The 12,173-nt window shown below is 30.8% G+C and overlaps 1 protein-coding gene across 1 annotated transcript; it reads left to right on the top strand.

Annotated features, from left to right (window-relative positions):
- Nucleotides 1–7,561: 7,561 nt before the first annotated feature.
- LOC134250001 (uncharacterized) lies at nucleotides 7,562–11,804 on the top strand. The gene is made up of 5 exons (XM_062732667.1): nucleotides 7,562–7,671; nucleotides 7,854–8,004; nucleotides 8,839–8,963; nucleotides 11,262–11,385; nucleotides 11,482–11,804. The coding sequence occupies exons 1-5, from the start codon at nucleotides 7,608–7,610 to the stop codon at nucleotides 11,744–11,746; spliced, it is 729 nt and encodes a 242-aa protein (XP_062588651.1). The 5' UTR covers nucleotides 7,562–7,607; the 3' UTR covers nucleotides 11,747–11,804.
- The last annotated feature ends 369 nt before the right edge of the window (nucleotides 11,805–12,173 follow it).

Here is a 12,173-nt window from a genome sequence, read left to right as displayed (position 1 = left end):
ACTCCGATGCCAGTTGAAGAATCTGGCAAATATTGTTGGTTTGACAAAACATTAACTTTATATTTATCCCCAAAACTAATTTTCTCTTCATGGCCTGTGGGTTTGGACACAAAACTAATTTTCTCTTCATGGCCTGTAGGTTAGAACTCGCTGTCATGACGAAATTTAAATTAGTGGATTCCTGATTCTGTTTCCATCCTCTCATAAACCCTTTGATTATTTCTGCAAAAGGTTTCTTTGTAGACTTCTCCAGATATTGAACTGACTTCCCAAATAAGAATTTGAACAAGAGGACCACTGTTATTTAAGAAAATGACATATAAAAATATTTTTGTGCTTTTGAAATTCGTTGCCTTTTTCAGACTTTGGCTGTTTTTGTCAAGTGCATCTGATTGTAAATTAATTTTTGTTTTGATGGTTTAAAGCAATGAAATTGAGTTTCACTATCTGTTTGAAGTTCAGACAAACGTGGATGACTTCAATTTTTGGTTTTTTAAAAATAATTGTTAAGATATTCTTACACGCTATTATTATCACTCGTTTTTCAAAAAATAATGTGACCAGTGAGTACAAAGCTTTTTTACTGTCATATGTTTCTTTAAAACATTGTAAACTACCCTTAAAATAATGCCTATCAATTTTGCTATGTGTTTTAAATTCAATCAAACATCATCAATAATTATTTGATGAATTTTTGCAAACATTACATTGGTTGTTGTAAGTATTTGTCGCCATGGATGGTACCCATTATTGATGTCCATTTTATCATTTTTGTTTATTGAAATCTATCTGCTTATGTATCTATAAAACAGACATCAGTTGCTGTAAATTTCACATATTTCAGAGAATATTTCTTTGGTATTCTTTGCGAGTTTTACAGCAGCTTTCATGAAGCGTTAAATTTCGCTCTTGTTTACTGATACCTTACCATTCATTTTTAATGCATTGTCTCAAACAATTCATATTTTCCAGTTTCTCGCAATAAAGCTATGTGATGAAAAGTGGTCAGATAAACAGTAATCAATTAACTAAGGATTTATTCACGAGAGAAAGTCAAGCTTAATGTCATATGATTTCTATATTGTGTGTAATAGAGCTCAGGACATTTTTTTTACAGCCCTCGTAATGTGAAATCTGCTGACGGTAGATATACTTAATAAACATCGATAGTGATACAGAATTAGGGTTTTAAAATTGATTTCACAAGAATTGATTTAGAAATGTTTCCATTTACTGGTGAAAGTAGGTACCCAATGTAAAGAGATGCATTAGTATGTAATGATTTAAAATTGTGCAAATTATGCGATACATTTGCTACACTATTACACCTCTTCGCCTTGAAATCTTGAACTCCAAATGTCATCATGAATCAAAATAATATCGTTGGCAAAAACATTGCAAAACTGCACATTTATCTAAAAGTCAAAGCTACTAATATAATGAGAAAATTGCCAAGAATTATTTTTTTTAAATTCGATAATCCCAGCGCAATAAAAAAATAAAAAGTTTGAAATTACGAGGGTTGATCCAAAAGTAATATCACTGTGTCCATACATCTAATGGGTAATTTATTTATAGCGGGATGTATTTTTGGCGATATTCAAAAGAGAATACATTACAAATACAACACAATTAATTTTAAGCGATATTCAATTTTAGCGATCTCAACACGCTCGCTTACAATGCCAAATTTAAATCCTCGCTAAAAATTCTGCTTATACGGTATAATGCACCAAAAGATGCATAAAAATAAATATAATTGAAATTAAAATTTTTATTTGATAATGTTTAATTGAATTTATTTTTTAGACGTTTATAATAAACATAAGGGTTGTCTTCGCGTCACAACTAAACGTCACGTTTTAAAGTGTATATTGTTAGAATGAAAAAGAACGGACACATTTAAAAAGCATCTTAAAAAATTTGCGACATTTTCTAGTCTTTATTTAAGAATAAGATGACGTCATTGCTTTTTTGATCGTAAACATCGTTTTATATATCTGATGTATTGAACAAAGGAAATGTCAAAAAGGAATAAAACGCCGAAACGAGCTGCAATGCATTTTTCCTTGAAATCGGGATATCCCCTGTAGAGACAGTTACGATGATTACTCAGACTCACAGAGGAAAGAATGTAAAAAAGAGACTTGTTTATTGATGGTTTCAGCGATTTTTGGTGAATCATGGGTCATTGAATGATCAGCTGAGGACAGAAAGACCGGACGATTGGAGGTTGAACGACTTAAACGTTCGATAGTGTATGTCTAACGTTGTCAAAAATGAAGTGTCACGGTTTGAGCGATATGAAAATTAAGGTTGTCTTATTGTACTGTTCATATAATTTTGATAAGAACTATATTATGTATATATAATATATATTTATATAATCTGACCCAGGAGCTCATGACCATCCATGTAATATATCAAATATATAAATACATATTTTCTCATCATTAAACTTAAAAGCGTTTAATAAGGGATCCAACTGTTTTTTGTAAATTCAGCAGCTTCAATTGCTTGACATTTTTATTTAGCAAAAACTGAAAAAGATAAAATCCGACTTTCTTATTCTACAGACACTAAACTAAAACAATATATTTAAATGCAATATGCCTTTGGTATTATGTACTTAAACATACGGTTACAGGAAACTAGATTTTATATTAAAAAAATTAAACTAGAATTAATCCTGGGTATTAATACCATGAATATATGATATAAAAAAATTGTTTCGATTTCTCAAATGGTATGCTGTCGGAATTTAACAAAATGTCAAATTTATCTCTTTAAAGCATGTAAGTTTAGACAGCATTGGGATCATTATTTAGGAAATGAACATTTTCAAAAGCACAATTTTACATTGATATACCAGAAAAGTCATATATTATTATCATCTGAAATATGGAAGTCGCGATAAATCGTAGGCGTTAAGTATTAATTCAAAATGACATAATTACATGACGACTATGAAGGGAGAAAGATGTGTTAATAAAAGTGAAAAGTTCAAGACTTCACTGGCGATAATTTCTATTTGTATTTCATGAAATTCGGAATGCAAGTAATGCTAGAATTTCACCCGTCTGTCATATAAGAATAATTATCCCAAACTTTCAAATAAACCCTTGCCAACCTTAAGCTAATAGACGTAGGAAAAAAAACCGTATGAGACAATAAATCGTGTACATGTAAGACGTATGATTATTTATTCATTTTCCTCTAATTAACTTAATGTGTTTCGATTTTATTACTAAGCATGTTCTAAACATAATAAAACATATCCTTTTCCACATCAAATCGTGTATCAGCCCGAGACACCTATATCAGCCAAAGGGACTTTGGCCCTCTGGCTAATATTGGTGTCTCGGGCTGATACAGGATGTGATCTGGAAAAAGATATGTATTATTCTCTATATACATCACATATGATATTTCACAGTATGTTCTTTTAAACTTTTTAAATATTCTCGACTTGTTTTATTTTCACTTGGCAAATATTCGATCAAAAGGCATGAGGTCACGAATAAGGTGATCATTATTTATGCATGTACCGTATACATATGCCATGATTCCGTGTACACTATGTTTAGCTTGCTTCATTTTTTTCCATTTAATTAAAAAACAAATCTACATTATTTTCTTTCTTACTATGAAATATCAAAGACTCAAGCTAGAATCGATAGGTTTAGCCTTACACAATGGAACGTGTGATAACAGTCTTCTATATAACATTATCCTCTTGCATTTTCTTCACATGTTCCAAAAGATCTTCAATACTAGTGGAATTCAATTGTTGAGTTTGTAAAGAGTTTCTTCCCGCTCTTGATGCGTCTGAAGTATATCAGAGCATGATTATAGTAGATTTTCAAGTTTATGAAATTTTTGGCTAAATAATTTTTATAAGACTCAGGACATTGTAGTATGTCTTTCTATCCATCCGTATATCTGCTGGAGTGTCTGTTAATCTGAAAGTAAAGTTTTTTGGAATGATGAGTTTTGGACTTAGAAGTAAAAATGTAAGAGAAGCAACAAATGCCGATCGAGAAGGAGTATAATTGCTTATACAGCACAATAAAAGTTATTAGCGAATGTCAAAGAACCCGTGAATTTACTTTGTTTATCCAATAATTTGATATATCCATGTAAAAAATTCGAAATTCGTTCAAATTTAAATTGGGCGTCTCCATACGGGTAAAAGAAATCTCATTGCAATACTAATTTTTTCCCTTAAAGTATGACAGCTGAATGTGTTCATAGGAATATAAGACTAATTCGGGAGAACGAACATTTTCAGATGAACTGAATTTCGAATATAAATACTGAAGCATTTCAATATTCTAAGATTTAAATTTTGATAACTAAAGAATTCGCTATAGAATGTTTTTTTTAACTATTTTTAACTTTCACTAAGTTATGTCTTTTTATCTGTTTTAATCTCCTGACCTTCAATTTTACAAAGTATTATGCGCTATTAAATGTACAGTCTGTTTAAAATTTAGTTTGCAGAATATTTCATTATTGTCTTACACATGTACCAATAAGAAGAGTTATCAAGAAATGGTATAGCATTTTCAAATAAAGGATCACTTCATCATAAATAGGGATCTGACCTATACAACCGGGCTTTTTCTTTACATTGGCACTTCAATATTCTAAGATTTAAATTTTGATAACTAAAGAATTCGCTATAGAATGCTTTTTAACTATTTTTAACTTTCATTAAGTTATGTCATTTTATCTGTTTTAAACTCCTGACCTTCAATTTTACAAAGTATTATGCACTATTAAATGTATAGTCTGTTTAAAATTTAGTTTGCAGAATATTTCATTATTGTCATATACATGTACCAATAAGAAGGTATAGCATTTTCAAATAAAGGATCACTTCATCATAAATAGGGAACTGACCTATACAACCGGGCTTTTTCTTTACAAAAAGCTTGTCCATTTTCGTTCCGATTAATGAAATTAGGCTGAATCCATATAACAAATTGTTTTTCCTAAATCTTTATTTCAGTGAGAAGAAATAGGAGGAACCCTGTCATTGATTTTCTGATCTTTTTTTTTTAACCTCCAAATGTAATAAGTGATATTTGTCTTTACTTTTCATTGTGCATAATGAAATGACTACTGTCTCTGAAATTTTACTCCGCAGCATTGTTAAGGCTCGAAAAAGGGGACGGGGCCTAATTTATACGGGAAAAGTTTACTGTGACGTCAGATAAAAATATGACTTTTATGTATTTCTCATAATACCTGAAAATGAAATGATTTGCAACTTTTTACTGCATTACCATTATAAACATCAATAAAACTTATCAATGCATTAAAAACAATTGCTAGTTAAATCCCATGTAGCACTGATCGCGATGAACTTGTAAACATGACGTCATTTTGGTTGAAATGACGTATTTCATGTGCTCTGAGAGGCAGATTGAGGGATTTTTAAACAATGAAAAATGCGGTTTATTATTGAACGGAATATCATTTACATGTTTTAAACGGTCGATTAATACCAATGTATATCCTTTCTTTAGTGTGATTATTTATAACTATCAAGAGAATGTATTTTATTAATTATGTCGTGTTTTTATGTACAGGTTATGTACATTTTCCAATGAGATGCCTCATAAAATTGTTCTTTCGCAAGGGTATATCCTTTATAGATCTTAACCATTTTTGCATACAGATAAAGGATATATTTCTTAACTTGAAAAGTGCTGCTGCTTTCTTTAAATCGAGGTTGTGATTTCATAAATACATAAAATATTTGGTAAAAGTCAAATATATTTCGACATTTTCTTATTTACATGTACCTAATGAAATAACTATTAAAACGTGAATTCTATTCAAAGTTGCAGCACTTTTCAATAACTACAAAGTATGCAGAAACAATTAATAGCTTGAATTTTTAATTTCAACTAGGGTATGCCCTTGCGATATTGAAATTTGTTCATACCTACATTCAGTACACGAACTAAGCATTCATCACGTGACTGTCCATCGATGGGACCAAACTTCATACAGTATAGAGTGAGTTATATTATGCTATTTCCATAAGTAGTTATGTGATAATAAACAGCTTTATTAAAATAAATTCAGTTTTGATTGATTGATTGATTGCATACTGTTTAACGTCCCTCTCCAGAATATTTCACTGATATGGAGACGTCACCATTGCCGGTGAAGGGCTGCAAATTTAAGCCTATGCTCGGCACTTACGGCCTTTGAGCAGGGAGGGATCTTTATCGTGCCACACCTGCTGTGACACGGGGCCTCTATTTATACGGTCTCATCCGAAAGACCGCCCCATTTAGTCGCCTTTTACGACAAGCAAGGAGATACTGCGGACCTATTCTAACCCAGATCCCCACGGGTATTCAGTTTTGAAAAAATCCCCGTTTTTGCACGTCTATTTTCTGTTGATTTCTCTTAGTAGGCATTTTAACAGTGCTGCGTCCTTATGTCTAGGCTATTTATTCGATGATATAATAAAACATGTCATTAATGTGTGCAAATTAAATTGGTCTAAGTGAAATCCAAGGGAGTACAGTTACTGATATATGTAGCCAAAATTAATGTGATTAAGTTCTAAGGAATATATACAATTAAAATTCTTGGCAGCTCAATGCTGCCAAGAATACCTGTATCAAGTAACACATAGTGAGTTATTCTTGTCCTCGGAGAAAGTGTGCTTTTAGGTTTGTTCCACCTGACTGACAACTGTACATTGGATTGCTACGATTTGATATCTCTCTATTGCTTCTAATTTCAAGAATAGGCATAAATCATAGATAAGTGAAGGAATATACACAAGTCTATGTAAAAAAATTGAAATAGTCTTTGAAAAGGTGAAATTTAAAACTTTGAAATTGTGGTACCAGGTGGATTTGATCCCCCGACTTGAAAGAAGAAAGTTTCCACGGTGTTAAAAATGACCACATATATAAACTGAGCTAGTCTGACTGTAAGAATAAAAGCTATAAATTTGAAGCAGATTATGAAAATCAGGTTTCCTTATTTTTTGTAGTTTTTTTTTGTGAATTTCGACCCTCGGGCAGGGGTGCCCCTAAAAAATCATATCTTAAATTATACCTGACATTCTAACCTATCAAATTATCACAATTTAATTTAGGGGCAGGCCTGCCCTGAAGGACTTCTAGGCCAAAATTCATGCCAAAATCAACGCTTTTACGGAAAAATGGTGTTTTGGCCAACTTTGGAGGTTTATTGTTAAGTTGTAAATAATAAATTTCAGGTATAAAAATACAAATTTGAAAAATTTAGACATATATGGTAGAAAACAACAAATAAAGATTAACATTTAAATGTCACTTTTTCCTGGAAATTGTTCTTTCGTATAGGTCAATTCTTTTGTCATAGTGAATACATACTTTGACAAAGATGATTTAAAATTATAATATGATTAATTTAATGCAACAGATGGCTTCAAAATGTCCGATTGACGATGCAATTAGGTAATTTGGCTCTATTTCCCACCGCATTCCAGATTGCATAATTCTAGAAAGTGTTTTGTTTTAAATAAACTTGAATCAAAATATATATTTCACTGAAGAACTGAAGGAGGAATAGAAAAGCTTGTTTTCAAAATGTTTCCTTTTCGATTGCTCACTGTAGTTTTTACTGCAACACTATATTTTGACATCTATGAAGGTAAGTCTCTCTCTCTCTCTCTCTCTCTCTCTCTCTCTCTCTCTCTCTCTCTCTCTCTCTCTCTCTCTCTCTCTCTCTCTCTCTCTGTGTGTGTATTACTGACGTTATAAATAAAGTCAATTAGAATAAACGAGGTATACTTGTTTTATGCTTTTAACTAAAACTTTTTTTAAAATATCTAGCAACCCAAATCAATTGTCCAACCAGAGTGTGCATGGACAGTAAAATTGATATTCAGAGAGAACTGAGCGAAAGAATAAATGTTACATCTGGACCCGATGGAGATATAGAAGGAGTTCGCTTCAAACCCGGGCTCTTCAGTTTTGAATGCAGGTTGGTTAAGTTAAAAGATGTCTGATATCTAAAGAATGTGTACATTTCATGTTTCATTATTGATTTGTATAGTTAGTACATGTAGCAGATTTGGCAATCTGGTGTTTTCACAATAGATTTAATCCCATTTTTCTGATGATTTGATGAAAAATGTGGAGATAACGAACAGTATTCAAGATCAAGAGTATTAGTGTTTATTTTTAATAAGATTTCTTAAAGTATTTTGTTTGTTGTTTGTTTTTTTTTTTTTTGTTTTTTTTTTTTTTTGGAAACAACATGCACAGAAAACAGCTGATACAGGGATTGGAAAGTGTTAAATTTAGGTGTACATTGTAAATGATATATTGAACAAATCTTTACATGCATATTTATAAGATGTATATATTAATGACCTTGAGATATCTTTTGATATATCTTAATCTAATATAAATCTCTAGTTTTAAGGACATTGAAAAAAATTAAGCTAAACTTACTTGTTCCATTATCTACATTAAAATTGAATGTATGAAATGAAATAAAAAAATGATGAACATAACGAACAGAGGTCGATCAAAATGAAATTAAACAGCATTACAACTCTTTAAGAGTACATACATATAACACGGACCACGGAAATATTTTTCGTCAAAATGTCATCTAGTCTGAGATAATAAAAGGATTGGACAGCTGCTTCTTGCTATTTTTCTTCAAAGTCCTACGATATAAACTTTGTCCATAATATAACAAACATGAAACCTTGAAAATTTTATATCATTAAGAAAAACAAGTTCATATATTTTCTCTTTACAAGTATCAATATAGCTTAATTACTATACCTTCTCATAACTCTTTTAGGTACATCGACATGTACAAGGCTTGTGTACCTACGGGGATGAATCCATGTATTCCCATACAGTACCGAAAGAAAGCGAAGGAACTTCTTGAAGCTTATGACAGCATCACGTGTTCCAAAGCTGATAGTAAGGAAGATGATAGTTTGATCTTTTAAAAAATTAGTTAAACATAGTAATAGCTGGAGTGAATGTTTCCCCTTGAAACTAAACTAAGCTTAGAAAAAAATAAGCAAATAAATGCTAATATGTTTTCTTTTATTTTATTCTTTCTCTTCAAACCAAATGTCATTTACACCTTCATCGATATCGAAAGAAACATTATATTGTCTGATTTATAAAAATGGCTAGAACTCATAATCGTTTCCAAAGTGAAGCAGGGAATGGGATTTTGATATTTTATATTTATAGGTCCTTTACTGAGTTAATAACATGAAGTACAAATAAAAATAAAATATATATGAAGAAAGACATGCATCCTTTAAATATTAATGTATAAATTCAGATTAAAAATATTTAAGCATTTTTAATCTCCCTTTGTTTATGTATTGAATAATTACTTTTTAGGTTATTACAATAAACAACTTTTAAAGTAAATTTGTGGGAAAATCTGTCAGAAAACGCTGTTAAAATCACGACTAAATGATCGTTTTTCATTTCAATAATAAACTGTTGAGATATCGGAAGGTGTAACTGGGTCCAATATAGCAAACGTTATTATGAATCAAAACGTAAGCGTGATAAAAGCCCCGTATGTTGACATTTCTAGGGAAGATAACTATGACATCAAGTTAAACATTTGCAAGAAATAGTGTTTAGGATTTAAAACCAAAATTGATCTGCAAACATCTGAGCAATAATTATCATTTTGATTCCTGTTTCCCTTAATACCTCACAAATGGACTAAAATTCATATTTTTCATTAATTTATAAATAACGATGACCGCATTTTATCAACATATGCATGTGCCTGATTTCGCTACATATGGAAATTATGGAGACATTTTGAATATTCTTTTTTTTCTGTGAAAATTTGAGTTTGAAAAACAATAAGAAATAACAAAAACAAAAAGCCAAAAAAATTACATTTTTTTCTTATGTTCAATGGAATATGAATAAAGCAATGGTAGGAATACCCAGCACAGTCATGAAATCAGATTTGAAACAAAATTAGTGCCAGCGTTCAAGGTGAACTCATAGTTAGAGTGACAATAATTCAATTTGTCTATATAACATTTCTCTTTTTTATTATTTCATTTTGTGCAATTTCGCTAGAATTTCAAAATCATTTTTATTGAATACAATGGCAGTTTTATTGCATTAGAGGGATCATGACCATCATCAGGTAGGGTATTTTGTAAATTAACATGAAAATGTTTTAACGTGCACGTGGCTATTGAAATAAATCTTTCGTAGATATTTCTTATTTCGCTTTTTTGTTTTATGTGACGTCATAGATTTTTCTCCGAACACATGAAATGTAAACACGACGGGTTTTACCATGATTATATCATGCTTATATTATATATCTAAGTCCTGTGCAATATTTCAGTAAGCTTTGCCTTTCGACATTTTAACACTTTATCAAAAAAAGGGACTTCAGTTTTAATATTAATTTTCAAATATTGAATAATAGATATTAATTGGAAATTATAAAGCTTTGTTTTTGAGTTTTTGAAGGAAATACTCAATTTGCGTTTTAGAATTTTAAACTTATTTAAATTCAGAATTTTAAAAAAAGAGATACGTGTTCATATTGGCAAATTTCTTATCAATGCTTAGAATACAAATTATGGAGAAAATGTTGGATTTCTAAACATGAAGAGTCGCAATTCAGCTTTGATACTGTATGGTGTGGTTTTATTCCTTAAAGAGAAACCCATTGATATAGCTACATTACAATACGTGGAATGTACTAATTTGATATAGAAACTAATATGAAACTAATATAAAAAATATTAAATGACATTTTTTCCTTTAAAAAAAAAAAGAAGACATTTTTTCCAGCGCAATACCCTTTTTTTCTTCAAATAATGTTTATATTTAATGAAAATCAATTGCGAAAAACATTAAATAAATAAGGTTTGATACATGTAGATATATGTACTGTATAATCAGAAGTTTTAATTAGTGAGACAATTAAAGCTGTCTTAACGACGGTGTTAAGGACTTAATATTAGAACATTTCTAACAGTTCATTCTGACGCAGAAATCCACAACTGAACCATTATTGACATCACAAATTTTTAAACTTACTTTTTTTTTAATTAAACGATATACTGTTATGAAAAATCGCAAAATGTTTATCTCCCTACAAATTCTATTAATGCGGTATTAGAAAAAAAAAACTATATATGTCAAAAGTTAGCAGTTAGCAAAAAAAAATGTTGTTTGCTATAATAAATTGTCATATTTAATCCTTTACAGGGCTGGACAAGTTGATCGACTGTATGAACAATGGCGATGTCCAGAAAATGTTTTTTGGCGACCTGAAGTTGAAAGTTGTCTCCCTTATGAATAAATTGAAAAGAAATGACTCTAACGTATGCAGGTTAATAACTACTGGTTTTTCAATGTATCTTATCATTATTTTGTTTTATCCCGTCATGAAAATGGCCACTAAATTTCCCAAAATATATCATTTTAGTGAAATGAAGTCAGTTATTCGTGCCACTATGACGAAGCTTTCGGGTTATTGCGACCATGATGGTCTGCGAGCCCTTTTGCAGTACATGAACGAGTTGGCAGACAAACTACAAGATTATTTGCAATTAATGGAGAATGATTCGGAATACATATTTATTTGCAAAGATGAGTTTAAGGAAGTGACGTCAGCAGCCCAGAGTTCCCTCACCAGACGAGCTTCAGTCATTGGGACCCCCAAGATCGTTCGATCTCTGCTTGGCCTGTAGTTCTGGCTCATGTTTTCTGATTCATCAATCAAGCATGGAATAAAATATAACAAAGCATTAGTATATATTTTCCATTGTTATTTGTGAATAGGTTTAAAGAAATTGTAGTATGTTTCATGAATGCTATTCTCATTTTGATTCACTATAGAATTGCCATAAGAAGTGTTTTCGGTACAATTAGAATTAATTAAGCACTTTTGAAGGTCGTTAACTGCATAACTAGAACAATGAAGATATAGCAAGTAACGCCATTTTAAATATGACGTTTGCTTGCCCTCTCCCGATTCAGGGTAAAACATTGGTTTGCTACGTAGGTGTTGAATTTTTTTCCTAGAAGTATTCAACATAGATCTTGATGGAATGAATAAAGGTTGGAAAAAATAAAGATATCGTTTCCGGAGTAAAAAAAAAGCCTGGAGAGGACAAT

This window comes from Saccostrea cucullata, unplaced genomic scaffold, assembly GCF_032062105.1.
Source record: "Saccostrea cucullata isolate Sc308-1 unplaced genomic scaffold, CSIRO_AGI_Scuc_v1 ctg1768, whole genome shotgun sequence".
Lineage (NCBI taxonomy): Eukaryota > Metazoa > Mollusca > Bivalvia > Ostreida > Ostreidae > Saccostrea > Saccostrea cuccullata.
Note: the sequence above shows the minus strand (reverse complement) of the source record. Positions and strands in the feature narration are given on the sequence as shown.